Source organism: Canis lupus, chromosome 33, assembly GCF_048164855.1.
Source record: "Canis lupus baileyi chromosome 33, mCanLup2.hap1, whole genome shotgun sequence".
Classification (NCBI taxonomy): domain Eukaryota; kingdom Metazoa; phylum Chordata; class Mammalia; order Carnivora; family Canidae; genus Canis; species Canis lupus.
Genome location: NC_132870.1, coordinates 5,747,603 through 5,765,233, shown reverse-complemented (window position 1 = coordinate 5,765,233; position 17,631 = coordinate 5,747,603). Strand labels below are relative to the sequence as shown.

At 40.9% G+C, this 17,631-nt stretch overlaps 1 protein-coding gene across 20 annotated transcripts in view; it reads left to right on the top strand.

Moving 5' to 3' along the window:
- The window catches only part of RASGEF1B (RasGEF domain family member 1B), a 545,064-nt gene that overhangs the window by 379,517 nt on the left and 147,916 nt on the right, over positions 1–17,631 (top strand). For 12 of the 20 annotated variants that reach the window (XM_072809882.1, XM_072809877.1, XM_072809888.1 and 9 more), the window contains 2 exons: positions 350–449; positions 860–7,543. The exons of the other annotated variants lie outside the window; for them this stretch is intronic. In XM_072809882.1, the coding sequence (XP_072665983.1) occupies positions 4,398–6,173 (1,776 nt within the window). In that variant the 5' untranslated portion in view covers positions 350–449; positions 860–4,397 and the 3' untranslated portion in view covers positions 6,174–7,543. Of the gene's footprint in view, positions 1–349; positions 450–859; positions 7,544–17,631 lie in introns of those variants that run through there. 20 annotated transcript variants of the gene reach the window in all.

Below are 17,631 nucleotides of genomic sequence, written 5' to 3'. Positions count from 1 at the left end.
TCAAAATAATATCTGCCTCACAGGATAGTCATCAGATTAAATAATTTAACATAAATCCACGGCAGCAAGTTTTTATTTTTACCTATTTTGTTCACTCTGTATCCCAGCACTCAGCAAATTATGCAAATGAATTGAATGAATGAATGAATGAATAAATGAAAAGCAATATATACAGTAAGCTTAGAGGAAGCACATCCTCAGTTTGCCTATGCCAAGAAATAGAAGCTAGAGAAGGGGATGGAAGAGAAGCATAACTGTGGTGAGGGTGTCAAAGACACTTTCCGGGGGGAGGGGCAAGATGGGGGAAGAGTAGGGTCCCCAAGTCACCTGTCCCCACCAAATTACCTAGACAACCTTCAAGTCATCCTGAAAATCTACGAATTCGGCCTGAGATTTAAAGAGAGAACAGCTGGAAGGCTACAGTGAGAAGAGGTCGCGCTTCTATCAAGGTAGGAAGACGGGGAAAAAGAAATAAAGAAACAAAAGGCCTCCAAGGGGGAGGGACCCGCGAGGAGCCGGGCTGAGGCCGGGGCGAGTGTCCCCAGGACAGGAGAGCCCCGTCCCGGAGGAGCAGGAGCTGCACCAACCTTCCCGGGGGAAAGGGGCTCGCGGGGAGGTGGAGCAGGACCCAGGAGGGCGGGGATGCCCTCGGGCTCCCGGGGACACTAACAGGCACCTGCGCCCCGGGAGAGTGTGCCGAGCTCCCTAAGGGCTGCAGCGCGCACGGGGGACCCGGAGCAGCTCGGGGGGCTCGGGGGCGGCTCCACGGAGGGGGCTGCGGGGCGGGAGCGCAAATCCAACAGCGCAGGCCCCGGAGCACTGTGCGCCGGGACACAGCCCAGGATCCGGCCTCCCCCAGGATAGGCAGAGGCCGGGAGGGCCCAGGACAGCGAGGACGCTCCTGGCCCGAGCTGAGCAGATCAGCGGCCCCGCCTGGAGCCTCCAGGCCCTGCAGACGGAGAGCTCTGGAGTTACTGCGGGAGCTGACTCCAGGGCTGCAGAGCTGGCGCCGCCACTGCGGTTGTTCCTCCTGGGGCCTCACCGGGTGAACAACCCCCACTGAGCCCTGCACCAGGAATGGGCAGACCAGCTCCCCCAAGTGCTCACACCTGAAAATCAGCACAACAGGCCTCTCCCCTAGAAGACCAGCTAGACGGACCAGTTCCAGGGGAAGTCAAGGGACTTACAGTATACAGAATCAGAAGATACTCCCCCGTGGTTTTTTTTTTCTTGCTTTTTGATTTCTGTTTGCTTCCCCCACCCTTTTTTTTCTTTCTCTTTTTCTTCTCTTTTTTCTTTTTTCCTTTTTTCTTTTTTCTTTTTCTCTTTTCTTTCCTTCTTTCTCTCCTCTCTTTTTCTCCTTTTCCCAATACAACTTGTTTTTGGCCACTCTGCACTGAGCAAAATGACTACAAGGAAAACCTCACCTCAAAAGAAAGAATCAGAAACAGTCCTCTCTCCCACAGAGTTACAAAATCTGGATTACAATTCAATGTCAGAAAGCCAATTCAGAGGCACTATTATAAAGCTACTGGTGGCTCTAGAAAAAAGCATAAAGGACTCAAGAGACTTCATGACTACAGAATTTAGATCTAATCAGGCAGAAAATAAAAATCAATGGAATGAGATGCAATCCAAACTAGAAGTCCTAATGACAAGGGTTAACGAGGTGGAAGGACAAGTGAGTGACATAGAAGACAAGTTGATGGAAAAGAGGGAAACTGAGGAAAAAAGACAAACAATTAAAAGACCTGAGGATAGATTAAGGGAAATAAATGACAGCCTGATGAAGAAAAACCTACATTTGATTAGGGTTCCCGAGGGCGCCAAAGGGCCAGAGGGCCAGAATATGTATTTGAACAAATCATAGCTGAAAACTTTCCTAATCTGGGAAGGGAAACAAGCATTCAGATCCAGGAAATAGAGAGATCCCCCCTAAAATCAATAAAAACCGTTCAACACCTCGACATTTAATAGTTAAGCTTGCAAATTCCAAAGATAAAGAGAAGATCCTTAAAGCAGCAAGAGACAAGAAATCCCTGACTTTTATGGGGAGGAGTATTAGGGTAACAGCTGACCTCTCCACAGAGACCTGGCAGGCCAGAAAGGGCTGGCAGGATATATTCAGGGTCCTAAATGAGAAAAACATGCAACCAAGAATACTTTATCCAGCAAGGCTCTCATTCAAAATGGAAGGAGAGATAAAGAGCTTCCAAGACAAGCAGGAACTGAAAGAATATGTGACCTCCAAACCAGCTCTGCAAGAAATTTAAGGGGGACTCTTAAAATTACCCTTTAAGAAGAAGTCCAGTGGGACAATCCACAAAAACAAGGACTGAATAGATATCATGATGACACTAAACTCATATCTTTCAATAGTAACTCTCAATAGTAACTCTGAACGTGAACGGGCTTAATGACCCCATCAGAAGACACAGGGTTTCAGACTGGATAAAAAAGCAGGACCCATCTATTTGGTGTCTACAAGAGACTCATTTTAGACAGAAGGACACCTACAGCCTGAAAATAAAAGGTTGGAGAACCATTTACCATTCAAATGGTCCTCAAAAGAAAGCAGGGGTAGCCATCCTTATATCAGATAAACTAAAATTTACCCCAAAGACTGTAGTGAGAGATGAAGAGGGACACTAAATCATACTTAAAGGATCTATCCAACAAGAGGACTTAACAATCCTCAATATATATGCCCCGAATGTGGGAGCTCCCATATATTTAAATCAATTAATAACCAAATTTAAGACATACTTAGATAATAATACATTTATACTTGGTGACTTCAATCTAGCTCTTTCTACACTCGATAGGTCTTCTAAGCACAACATCTCCAAAGAAACTAGAGCTTTAAATGATACACTGGACCAGATGGATTTCACAGATATCTACAGACCTTTACATCTAAACTCAACTGAATACACATTCTTCTCAAGTGCACATGGAACTTTCTCCAGAATAGACCACATACTGGGTCACAAATCGGGTCTGAACCGATACCAAAAAATTGGGATCGTCCCCTGCATATTCTCAGACCATAATGCCTTGAAATTAGAACTAAATCACAACAAGTTTGGAAGGACCTCAAACACGTGGAGGTTAAGGACCATCCTGCTAAAAGATGAAAGGGTCAACCAGGAAATTAAGGAAGAATTAAAAAGATTCATGGAAACTAATGAAAATGAAGATACGACCGTTCAAAATCTTTGGGATGCAACAAAAGCAGTCCTGAGGGGGAAATACATTGCAATACAAGCATCCATTCAAAAACTGGAAAGAACTCAAATACAAAAGCTAACCTTACACATAAAGAAGCTAGAGAAAAAACAGCAGATAGATCCTACACCCAGCATAAGAAGAGATTTAATAAAGATTCGAGCAGAACTCAATGAAATCAAGACCAGAAGAACTGTGGAACAGATCAATAGAACCAGGAGTTGGTTCTTTGAAATAATTAATAAGATAGATAAACCATTAGCCAGCCTTATTAAAAAGAAGAGAGAGAAGACTCAAATTAATAAAATCATGAATGAGAAAGGAGAGATCACTACCAACACCAAGGAAATACAAACGATTTTAAAAACATATTATGAACAACTATACGCCAATAAATTAGGCAATCTAGAAGAAATGGACGCATTCCTGGAAAGCCACAAACTACCAAAACTGGAACAGGAAGAAATAGAAAACCTGAACAGGCCAATAACCAGGGAGGAAATTGAAGCAGTCATCCAAAACCTCCCAAGACACAAAAGTCCAGGGCCAGATGGCTTCCCAGGGGAATTCTATCAAACCTTTAAAGAAGAAACCATACCTATTCTCCTAAAGCTGTTTGGAAAGATAGAAAGAGATGGAGTATTTCCAAATTCGTTCTATGAGGCCAGCATCACCTTAATTCCAAAACCAGACAAAGACCCCACCAAAAAGGAGAATTATAGACCTATATCCCTGATGAACATGGATGCAAAAATTCTCAACAAGATACTAGCTAATAGGATCCAACAGTACATTAAGAAGATTATTCACCATGACCAAGTAGGATTTATCCCCGGGACACAAGGCTGGTTCAACACTAGTAAAACAATCAGTGTGATTCATCATATCAGCAAGAACCATATGATCCTCTCGTAGATGCAGAGAAAGCATTTGACAAAATACAGCATCCATTCCTGATCAAAACTCTTCAGAGTGTAGGGATAGAAGGAACATTCCTCAACATCTTAAAAGCCATCTACGAAAAGTCCACAGCTAATATCATTCTCAATGGGGAAGCACTGGGAGCCTTTCCCCTAAGATCAGGAACATGACAGGGATGTCCACTCTCACCACTGCTATTCAACATAGTACTGGAAGTCCTAGCCTCAGCAATCAGACAACAAAAAGACATGAAAGGCATTCAGATTGGCAAAGAAGAAGTCAAACTCTCCCTCTTCACCGATGACATGATACTATACATAGAAAACCCAAAAGCCTCCACACCAAGATTGCTAGAACTCATACAGCAATTTGGCAGCGTGGCAGGATACAAAATCAATGCCCAGAAATCAGTGACATTTCTATGCACTAACAATGAGACTGAAGAAAGAGAAATTAAGGAGTCAATCCCATTTACAATTGCACCCAAAAGCATAAGATACCTAGGAATAAACCTAACCAAAGAGGTGAAGGATCTATACCCTCAAAACTATAGAACACTTCTGAAAGAAATTGAGGAAGACACAAAGAGATGGAAAAATATTCCATGCTCGTGGATTGGCAGAATTAATATTGTGAAAATGTCAATGCTACCCAGGGCAATTTGCACGTTTAATGCAATCCCTATCAAAATACCATGGACTTTCTTCAGAGAGTTAGAACAAATTATTTTAGGATTTGTGTGGAATCAGAAAAGACCCCGAATAGCTAGGGGAATTTTAAAAAAGAAAACCATAGCTGGGGGCATCACAATGCCAGATTTCAGGTTGTACTACAAAGCTGTGGTCATCAAGACAGTGTGGTGCTGGCACAAAAACAGACACATAGATCAATGGAACAAAATAGAGAATCCAGAAGTGGACCCTCAACTTTATGGTCAACTAATATTCGATAAAGGAGGAAAGACCATCCACTGGAAGAAAGACAGTCTCTTCAATAAATGGTACTGGGAAAATGGGACATCCACATGCGGAAGAATGAAACTAGACCACTCTCTTGCACCAGACACAAAGATAAATTCAAAATGGATGAAAGATCTAAATGTGAGACAAGAGTCCATCAAAATCCTAGAGAAGAACACAGGCCACACCCTTTTTGAACTCAGCCACAGTAACTTCTTGCAAGATACATCCACGAAGGCAAACGAAACAAAAGCAAAAATGAACTATTGGGACTTCATCAAGATAAGAAGCTTCTGCACAGCAAAGGATACAGTCAACAAAACTAAAAGACACCCTACAGGATGGGAGAAGATATTTGCAAATGACGTATCAGATAAAGGGCTAGTTTCCAAGATCTATAAAGAACTTACTAAACTCAACACCAAAGAAACAAACAATCTAATCATGAAATGGGCAAAAGACATGAACAGAAATCTCACAGAGGAAGACATAGACATGGCCAACAAGCACATGAGAAAATGCTCTGCATCACTTGCCATCAGGGAAATACAAATTAAAACCACAGTGAGATACCACCTCACACCAGTGAGAATGGGGAAAATTAACAAGGCAGGAAATCACAAATGTTGGAGAGGATGCGGAGAAAAGGAGACCCTCTTACACTGTTGGTGGGAATGTGAACTGGTGCAGCCACTCTGGAAAACTGTGTGGAGGTTCCTCAAAGAGTTCAAAATAGACCTTCCCTATGACCCAGCAATTGGACTGTTGGAGTTTTACCCCAAAGATTCAGATGCAATGAAACGCCGGGACACCTGCACCCCAATGTTCATAGCAGCAATGGCCACGATAGCCAAACTGTGGAAGGAGCCTCGGTGTCCATCGAAAGAGGAATGGATAAAGAAGATGTGGTCTATGTATACAATGGAATATTCCTCAGCCATTAGAAAGGACAAATACCCACCATTTGCTTCAACGTGGATGGAACTGGAGGGTATTATGCTGAGTGAAGTAAGTCAGTCGGAGAAGGACAAACATTATATGTTCTCATTCATTTGGGGAATATAAATAATAGTGAAAGGGAATTGAAGGGAAGGGAGAAGAAATGTGTGGGAAATATCAGAAAGGGACGCAGAACATAAAGACTCCTAACTCTGGGAAACGAACTAGGGGTGGTGGAAGGGGAGGAGGGAGTGGGATGGGGGTGAATGGGTGACGGGCACTGAGGGGGGCACTTGACGGGATGAGCACTGGGTGTTACTCTGTATGTTGGCAAATTGAACACCAATAAAAAATAAATTTATTATTAAAAAAAAAACAAAGACACTTTCCAAGCACACCTCAGCAGAAGGACTGCAGTCTATCTGAGAAGCCCGCCACCCTCTTGTCCTTTGTACCTTGGCAGGTGCATCTTTGGGCCACACACAATCCAGAGCCTAGGATGAAACATAGCTACTATTAGCACAAGTAAAAAACGAAACAAAAAAATTTTTTTTTTAAAAAAGGCTTGTGTTTCCAACTTATAGGTGTATGTGGGAAGATCTAGAGTTTCTTGCACTTTTTAAAAGGAAATGAACCTATTTGGCAATTCCTGGTAACAGCTTGGCGGCAAGTCCCGCCTGAAGTGGCTGTCCACAGGGTATGAGATCCTGGCTGAGCAGGAAGCCTCTTCTTCATGCCGTCAGCAAGGCTGATGTTTTGCAGGCATAGCAGGGGAACTGGGTTTCTGTACTTTGTGTTCAGTGAGATACTTCCCATCTGCTGACTTTAGTTCCTAGTGAGAAGGGTATCATTTGGCCAAAGATTAAAACAACAAACAAGTAAAACACACCCTGCACATCACAAAATGTCTTGGCAACTGCCCTGAAATTCGCTGCCTTGCCTCTGCTTCTGTCCCCTCCAGCCACCCCCTATTTTGACTTTGTTTATATGGGTTCTAAAAAGACCACCACTTTGTCAATGGGGACAGAAAGAAGCTGTTTCAAAGGCTAAGGTCAGAAGTCAATGAAACTTGGAGATGGAGGGGTCTCCTTTGACTAAGTTTCACTTCCCCCAATAGACAGTCCTGAGTTTCTTTGGTGTTTTCCTAGACTTGATCAGAAACACTAACAGCAGTATAAAAATGGTAGGGTGTGACTTTCTCCAAGGCTTTACAGAAAGCAGAAGGAAATTAAGGGCAGTATGACCATTCTTGGTTTGGTGGTGTTTCACTATGTGATTCTAAGGTCTCCCTCTCACAGTAGAGCAGACTTAGCAGGCAGGTATCTCCACAGTGACACCAGGACTATCTTGGGTTGAGTGGGGTTGCTCTTAAGGAATCTCTTTTTCTTTCTTCTCTCCACAGTTCTGGCTTCTGGGTTCAATACATTAGCTGTAAAATACTCTAATGAATTCATTTTGCATTCAGCTCCATTTTCCATTCACCTGAAGGGGAAAATGATGCCAAAAATGTAAGCAAAATCAAGCTTTAATTACAGAGGTTGATGGAATGCAGTGTTTTGGGTGAATAATTCTAATCTACGGTTATTCTGCCCAAAATCCAAACTCTCTTCCTCACTATCAAGAAACTTTCTGTTGAGTGAAAGACTACATGCTGGACCCAGGTACAATTTCTGCCACACAAATTATGGTACCCCTAGCTGAACCAAGGACCAATGTTTCCTTGCTATGGGGGAAGGAAAGTTGCTATGCAAACGCCAATTGGATAACAAAGAATTCCAATGTGAGCTCATAACAGAAAAAAGAATATTTTGAAATTAACTCCAATTTTACAACTAAGTGATAAGTATTCATTAAATTAATGGTTATGATTAGAGGGTAGGAATAAAGGAGGAAAACTTAAGGAGCAGAGAGGGAGACACCAAAGAAATCACTCTGGGCAGCAGAAAAGCAAGCCTGGAACGTGTGATTATCCATTCTCAGATCAAGAGGAGTTGTATGTTTTATTTTACATAATTGGAGTCAGTGTCTTTTGAATGGAGCATACAAATTTATGTAAATAAGAATGCAAATGTTAAAAATATGTGTCTTGGGATTTCCAGGGGATGACCTGGCAGCTTTGTCTTCCTTGCCTTTGCAGCTGCTAAATATTGTGTTGTGAAAGCTCAAGATGAACTTATTCTCCCAAATCCCACAATGTTATTACTAGAGGACTTTCTTTGTAATTTATAGGAGATACTCTGGAGGATGAATTAAAAGAGACTACTTTTTAATATAGTTGACCGTAAACATGTTGCCCCCAAGAGGTTGCACAGGCTAACAAAAAATGCAAAAGGGATTTCAGGATTTCAACAAATTAGTGGCATATCCAAAGTGGACTGTTGAAAGGTAATAAGACGATGATGGAGACAAAATCAGGGATTTGGGGAGATAAGTAACATTAGAGGATGACATAAAATTTAACTTACCAGGCTCTCCCACAAAATTCTGATTGGCACTACTGGTAAGACAAGAAACTGGGCTGAAAGAAACATTATTTCAGCTCAGCAAGCATTGTGTAGATCATGCCAAGTCAAAACAACCCAGTAAAGTGCCATGACCTTGGCAAACTGAACAGAATACACAAACAGATGGAGCTGTTTTTAGATTAACAAACTGCCCATAACCATGGCTATGCCAACCTACCTTTCTCAAAAGGAATTTAGGTGACAGGTAAATGTGTCCCCAGTCAAAGGGAAAATAACTTAAATGTATTACTTGATTTGACCAGAAGGAATGAAGAAATACAGCGCCTTGAAGGATAGAAGTGTTATTAAATGGAAGGGTGGCTAAGAAAGCAAACAAAGCTCCCCACGCCTCTGTATTTCCGGGTGAAGGAAGGGGAGACTGGAGGAGCTAGGTGGAAGTAACTGGATAAACAAGAGATACAAAGAAAGGAACTGGTGAACTCAGAATCAACAGAATATGGAGCTGCTTTATTTCAAAGTTGGGAGGCATCTGTGGGGAGAAAAGAAATAGAGGTGTCCCCTTAACAGATTAATCCTTAGCTCCTTTTAGCACTGAGAATTTTCCTTGCCAAAATAGCAAACAGGGGCCATTTTAAGAATAGTCTTCCAAGTCATGCCCCATTGAGGATCATTGAATGTTACATCATGATATGGTGGCTGGGTCTGGATAGACAACACTTCTTCTGTGAGAAGTACCTTGGTATTAATACGCAATATTTCGGGCTCTCAGTGACCCAAGAGGATCGAGAAACTAACCCACAAACTAGTCCATGACCTACTGCTGCTTCCAAAAAAAAAAAAAACAAAAGTCAGGAACAGAATAATCAGAAGATAATAATAATGCTGAGCAACGCAAAACATTACAATTACTACAGTCATAGATAAACAGGATTTTAATTCTTTGAACATGAACTGATTTGACTGGATCTCTTTCTCTATACATTTAGCTCCTGGTAAGTGAAGCAAAATGCATTAAACTAAGTATTTCACCTTGAAAGCTTTTTGTAACAAGGTGAAAGAGACTTTCAGGTTAAGGAGTCAATTTTCTTCTTCTAAGATAAAGGAAATTTTAGCTAGCTAAAAAAGCATATTTTTTGGCCTCCTTTGCAGCTAGATGTGGCAATATGTTGAGATTATAGCCAATGGGATGTAATGGAAGTGATATATGCAATTTCTAAGTTATGCCTTTCATAAGAAAGGCATACCCCTCTTGCTCTCTGGAATACAGATGTGGCAGCAAAAGCAAGAATAGCCACCTTAGAGAAGATATTTGCAAATGACATATCAGATAAAGAGCTAGTATCCACGATCTATAAAGAACTTCTTAAAATCAACAGCAAAGAAACAAACAATCCAATAATGAAATGGGCAAAAGACACGAACAGAAATTTCAGCAAAGAAGACGTAGACGTGGCCAACAAACACATGAGAAAATGCTCCGCATCCCTTGCCATCAGGGAAATACAAATCAAAACCACAATGAGATACCACTTCACACCAGTGAGAATGGGGAAAATTAATAAGACAAGAAACAACAAATGTTGGAGAGGATGTGGAGAAAGGGGAACCTCTTGCACTGTTGATGGGAATGTGAACTGGTGCAGCCACTCTGGAAAACTGTGTGGAGGTTCCTCAAAGAGTTCAAAATAGACCTGCCCTACGACCCAGCAATTGCACTGTTGGGGATTTACCCCAAAGATACAGAGGCAATGAAACACCGGGACACCTGCACCCCGATGTTTCTAGCAGCAATGTCCACAATAGCCAAACTGTGGAAGGAGCCTCAGTGTCCATCGAAAGAGGAATGGATAAAGAAGATGTGGTCTATGTATACAATGGAATATTCCTCGGCCATTAGAAACGACAAATACCCACCATTTGCTTCAACGTGGGTGGAACTGGAGGGTATTATGCTGAGTGAAGTAAGTCAATCAGAGAAGGACAAACATTATATGGTCTCATTCATTTGGGGAATATAAAAAATAGTGAAAGGGATTAAAGGGGAAAGGAGAGAAAATGAGTGGGAAAAATCAGAGAGGGAGACAGAACATGAAAGACTCCTAACTCTGGCGGTGGAAGGGGAGGTGGGCGGGGGTGGGGATGACTGGGTGACGGGCACTGAGGGGGGCACTTGACGGGATGAGCACTGGGTGTTATACTATATGCTGTCAAATTAAACTCCAATAAACACACACACACACACACACACACACACAAAGAATAGCTACCTTAGACCAAGAGAGGATGGCAGAGAAATGAAATTCAAGAGTCAGAATCTCTGACTCCACAGAACTCTTGACTGCTTGTGTTTAACCCACTATTGCCTGAGACAGAAATCAACTTCCATCTCATCTACACCACTGCTATTTTGGCCATGGTATCCTAGTGCATAATTAGACCAAGGAGAAAAGTAGCTGCATGCTCTATGGAAAGTCACTTAGAATCTAGTGAAGGTAGAAACCAGAACCTGGTACAGAAAATATCAGTTAAAGGATTGAAAATGCCTAGTTGCTAAGACCTATCTTCCAATTGGAGCCTGGATGAGGAAAGCGAGATAAACACATTAAGTTCTGTCTCTGTGAACCAGGTAATGAGTAGGATTCTGCTTAGCCAAGAACGTTGTCTTTGAATTCTGAACATAATAAACCCAGATATCTATCATACACTGAATTTCAGAAAAGTTCTCCCTAGAACTGAGGCAAACCAGTTTCCAGTGAAAATAATCAAACTGAGGTACTGTAGTGGAACCCATTATCTGGTCAAATAACATTTTTATCGATACTTATTGTATATAGGAGCTGTCATAGTTTGAAAACATCTATAAATGTCTTCATACATGTTTTTGGCATAATATTCTATTCTCTCATCATCTGAAGCAGGTCTGGATTCCCTGAGGCAAACATTTTGGGCTCCAGCTTTTGCTGTAACTCTATCACACAGGATTTTATGGGTAGAGTGGGTTCTTACCTCAGATGTCATTCTAGAGTCCTTCTCCTTTTGTTTGACATAAAATAACAACATTTTGATTTAACAAATTAACCTTCTAAAACATCAACTGTTACTTCTACCACACATTGGAGTCCATGTCATTTTTTCCCCATTCCTCAAAATGCCTGACACCATGCCATGCACGTAGTAAGCAGGTAAATGCTTGGTTACTGATGTTTAAGTGAATATGGAATTTTAGTTTGTGATTCAGTTAGCTATTTTCATCTTCTTGTCCTTGTTCATAATGGTTGTTTTTGTTTGTTTGTTTTAAAGATTTTGTTTATTTATTCATGAGAGAGAGAGAGGCAGAGACACAGGCAGACGGAGAAGCAGGCTGCATGCAAGGAGCCTGATGTGGGACTCGAACCTGGGAATCCAGGATCACACCTTGAGCCAAAGGCTCAACCACTGAGCCACCCAGGCGTCCCTCATAATGGTTGTTAAAGTAGTTCTCCATGTGAGTAACCTACTACATCTAAAGATAAAGAATTTTAAAAGTTAATTATTAAAAGTGTCCTATATAGGACACTGCTCCTGTCCTATATAGGCATATCTCAGAGATATCACATAGTTCAGTTCAAGACCGCCACAATAAAGTGAATATGGCAATAATGTGGGTCAAGTGAATTTTTTTTTTTTGTTTCCTAGTGCATGTAAAAGTTATGTTTACACTACACCGTGGTCTTTTAAGTGGGCAGTATTATTGTGTCTAAAAAACAAGTACATACCTTAACTAAAAAAAAATACTTAATTGCTAAAAAATGCTAACCATCACCTGAGCTTTTAGCGAGTTGCAATCTTTTTGCTGGTAGAGGGTTTTGCCCTTGATGTTGATTGGCCGACTGATCTGGGTCACCAGCTTAAGGTTGGGGTGGCTATAGCAATTTCTTAAAATGAGACAATGATGAAGTTTGCCACATCAACTGGCTCTTTTATTCTTCTTCTTTCTTCTTCTCCTCCTCTTCCTTCTCCTCCTCCTTCTTCTTCTCCACAAATGATTCTCTGTAGCATGCCATGCTGTCTGATAGCATTTTACCCACAGTATAACTTCCTTCAAAACTGGAGTCAGTTCTCTCAAACCCTGCTGCTGCTTCATCAACTAAGTTTATGTAATGATCTAAATCCTTTGTTGTCATTTTAATAAATAATCTTCACAGCATCTTCACCAGGAGTAGATTTGATCTCAAGAAACTTTTTTTTTCTCATCCATAGCAGCAACTCCTTATCTGTTAAAGTTTTATCATGAAATTGCAACAATTTACTCCCATCGTTAGGCTCCATTTCTGATCTAATTCTCTTGCTGGGATCCCTGGGTGGCGCAGCGGTTTAGCGCCTGCCTTTGGCCCAGGGCGCGATCCTGGAGACTCGGGATCAAATCCCACGTCGGGCTCCCGGTGCATGGAGCCTGCTTCTCCTCTGCCTGTGTCTCTGCCTCTCTCTCTCTCTCTCTGTGTGACTATCATAAATAGATAAAAATTTTAAAAAAGATTAAAAAAAATAATAATTCTCTTGCTATTTCTACCACATCTGCAGTGACTTCCTCCACTGAAGTCTTGAACCTTCAGTTTATAAAAAACAAACAAAAAACACAATATCTTTGTAGTGCAATAAAATGAGGTATACCTGCAAATATTAAATAACCATAGTGAAAATATATATCCTTTAAATTTAGATTCTTGGGTTCCCACTGTCACATAGCACAACCTAGGCTGAAGTTTGGGTTCATAGGTAGGAATTCACCAGGTAAGAAATGCAGCCTGATGTGCAAGGACAAGAAGTCTATCTATCCCAATATTCTTAATAGACAAAATGGCTCCATAAACAGGTTTGATAAGCTACAGAGAGTTGTAATAAGATTTAACAAATATGCTTAAACCAATGGCTGTTCAACTTATGTTCTGTAAGCATATAAAAATATTCAATGTCAGCTCCCAAAACCTATAGAAAATAAATGAAATATGAACAATTAACATCTGTAGAATTTTTATTTTTGAAGATTTTATTTATTCATAGAGAGAGAGCAAGCGAGCACATGAGCTAGTGGGGAGGCAGAGGGAGAGGGAGAAACAGGCTCCCCACTGAGCAAGGAGCCCAATGTGGGACGCCATCCCAGGACACTGAGATCGTGACCTGAGCAGAAGGCAGACACTTAACCAACTGAGTCACTCAGGCACCCCTGTAGAATATTTTTTATTAGGTTTACAAAATTCATCAATTCAGAAGCAGGTAGATGCCTATACACTATGGAAATGGGAAACAACAGGCTTAACAAAAATCATTCTTGTTCTGATCTTTCTTTACAACTTATCTATAAAGGCTGAAATCTGTGCCGCATCAGACTGTCTGAGGGGAGCCTGCTTCTCCCTCTGCCTGTGTCTCTGCCTCTCTGTGTCTCTCTTGAATAAATAAATACAATCTTTAAAAAAGGCTGAAATCTATGGTACGACATGTATGGACTAAATGTACAGCCACGTTATGATGTACTTGATGTTTAAATATGAGGTAAATATTTTGTTAACAGCACACGTACAGACTCCCACACATACAGATCACCAGACCCTTGCTATTGGGAACTGTAACGTTTTATCAAAGGTCATGGAGTCATATTTATATTACAGAACTACTGTTTATTCTTTTCTTGTCTCATCATGCTAACACTTTCACGTTAACACTGCCCCGATTTTTCTCCCAGAACCCAGCTGAAAAATATCAAATGAAACTGATAAGAAAATGTTTGGTAGACTGCCTGTTGACCAAATGTTTGGTCTGTTATTGACAGAAAAAGAAACTTTAATTGGTCCCACCTGGGAATAAGGAAAAAAGATGATCTAAGATTACCAGAAGATATATATACTCTCTGTTCACTCTAGATCAGAAAAAAAAAAAAAAAATCACTAAACTCTAAGAAATAGCACTATAGAATTATCAGCAGAATTAATGTAGAATGTATGCAGTTTTGCTATCTTCCCAATACTGTAGGCACCCTTGAGAAAGCCAAAGGAAGCCCTTCTTGAAAATACCACATTCTAAGTATTCTATGCCAGCCAGGCATCCACTAAGAAAAAAAAAAAAAAACCAACAACAACAACAACAAAAACAAATATTGAATGCCTTCCATGTGTGAGGCAGTCTGCTATAAACAGTAAACCAGGTCAGTTGGGCATAAGTGATAACAGCAGTAATAATTATTATAATAACTACCATTGTTCAAGTACTCTGCCAAACCTAACGTAAGTTCTTCATATCCAGTCTCCCATTTAATCATTTTAAAGATGAAGCCTAAAGAGGATAAAGAACTTGTTCAAGGTCACAGAGCTAATAAATGGTAGAGTTAGCATCCAAAACCAGGCATGCCTGCTAGGGAGATGGGTTTTCATTTGGACGATCTCTTTTCTGTTCCTAGTTGAACAGAGTTGAAATATAATCAAAGTTTCCCGAGAGGACACAGAAGGATGCCAAAAAAGTGTGACCTGACTTATATTATGGGTCACTCTGGCTATAGCTAACCAACCTTAGATTTTCATTTTCCAAAGGCTCCAGTTATAAATAGCAACCCTGCACAAATGGGAAAAAATGTGTGAGCGTATAGCGTTAGGTTGTCTCTTTAAAAGCAGTTGCTTTACAAAGAACTTTAAAGAGGATATGAACTGCAAAGATATCACCATGAGGTTACTCAGATCAAAATAGTATTCTTCAGAAGCCCTTCCATATATTTTGGTGTCCCAGTTTATCTCCTCTGGGAGAAAGAGATTTAGTGTTCACCTAATTCATGAGGCTACGCGTTTAATTTTAAGAACTTTAACACTTTCAATGAAGAGTCAAAGTGATATTAAATAGCATTAAAGTTCAATTTAATGAAGGAATCACAATAGAGCCAAGAGTAGAGCTGGAATCTCCACTTGCCACTAATGCCTGTTAAGTTTTTCATATCGACAATTTAGATGTCTGGGGAAGTAAATGAGTATGAATGAAGTAAACAGAGAACAGATTGCATAAAAGTTTATGGTCTGAAGAGTAAGGGAGGTAATTAGTGGTGTGATGAACTCCCCAATTGTGTCTACATTTTTAAAAGTCATTTCCTGCATTTTATGAGAGATAGGGAATTATATTCGGGCCCCTGTAGAACTTTGCTTTTACCATTATGAACATTTATTTATTTCACCCGACCTGACTTTGGGATTGGTTGATTTCATGTCTGTCTTTTGCAGGGCTTATAATTTCTGTGGCTGGGGGCTTAGGCGAGGCAGGATTTGTGCCTTATTCATTCATTTATGTCCTCAAATCGCCAAGACTTAATTCTTTCCACATTGTAGCTGCCTGTTAAGAAGGGAAGGGAAGTGGTAGGAAAAGAAAGGGAAAGAAGTTCTCATATTGTTGTATCTGAGATCACTGTTTTCTTGATTACCTGGGTTAAGGCTATTTTTCGTTCAATGCCTTCTGAAACCTCCCTAACAAACAGCTTAGTGAAAAATTCAACCTTACCTTAAAAGACCTTTGCTTACAGAATAACTCTTAAAAGACATTATTCATTTGCAAAAGGCAGAAACTGTGATTTTTACACCAAGAGCTTTGAAAAGGAAACCAGCATTTGTAGACACATTGAGATTACAATAAAGTAGAAAAAGAAAGAGAGGGGAGGGAAATGTTCTCGTGCTTTGTGGCATGGAAGAGTCCTTCCTTAACTGCACCAGAGAAAGTAATCTTGCCAAGGTCAAAGGAAAATCCTTACTGCTAAACCCAGAATACATTTCAGTTCTTCTCTAACTTGACTCAACTGACCTTTTCTTGAAAGTTGTTCCTCTCTTGATTTTCTTGAGAGCTGAACCTTCTAATTCCCATCTACTTTCTCAGTCTCTTTCACTGTTTCATTCACCTTCTAATATTCCATTCCTGAATTTTTTTTTTTAAGATTTTATTCATTTGAGAGAGAGAGAGAGAGAGAGAGAGCAAGCAAGGGGAAGGGGCCAAGGGAGAGGGTGAAGGAGAAGCAGACTCCCCGCTGAGCAGGGATACCGATGCAGGCCTCCATCCCAGGACCCTGGATGGTGACCTGAGCCAAAGGCAAATGCTAAACTGACTGAGCCACGTAGGCACCCCTGGCACAACTGAAAAAAAAAAATCAATTCTTGCTCCTTGAGAAATTTTTTTTTTATTCTTTTGTTCTATTTGTTCAATATGTTCAAAACTAGGCCAGTTGGTTCTTTCATTCCCTTCTTCTGATTTCCCTGCTCTACAAATGCTCTGTACCTCTCTCAGTGAACGTTCCTACCTTCTACCTAACAATTCAAGGTCGGTACTTGGGCAGCATCCTTCATTCTTCTTTCTCTTCCATTCAGTCAGCCACTCAATTCAGATAGCTCTAAACCCTTGACATTCATCCTCTCCTTTCCCATTGTGATTGCTGTAATTAAGGCCTTTGTCATCTCTCCTCTGGTTGCTGCAGAACTCTAACTGGTTCCCCTCTCCACTCTCACCTTCTTTCAGCACCTCATTAATACCACTACAGAATTATCCTTTCAATTGCAAATCTGATCAAGTTCCTTAGTGACTTCCCATTACTACCAAGTTAGTCCAAATGTCTGTAGGGCAGAATGAGGCATATATGGTGACATATTTCCCCGCCACCACCCTAGCCTCAGCTCCACTGTTCTGTCCCTCGACTCCCACACACTGCTTCATAACTCTGTGCCATTGTGTAGGCTGTTCCTGCCTGATGCGCTCCTCTCTTCCAGTCTTCCACTTCTACTCCTCTTTCCTCCTCTATTCTGAGTTAAAACTGTACTTTGTTATCTACTACTGTAGTCCTCTCATTTTGTTGAAATTGTTTGCTTGGATTTCTGTCTCCTCTTAGTTGAGTTGTGGACCATGTTTCTTTTCTTTGTAGTCCTTGAGGTGTGGCAAAGTGTATGGCATATGGTAGAGGCTGAATGTTCTGGAAATCCTGTCTGTGCTTGTGAAAACCTCATCTATTTCACCACATACCCAGAATCTGGAGCTTGTTCAAACCCAGAATTAAGAACTTTTCTCCCCACTTACACATTTAAGATTCTCTTGGCCAGAGTACCTGACTCTAAACTTCCATTAATTAAAGT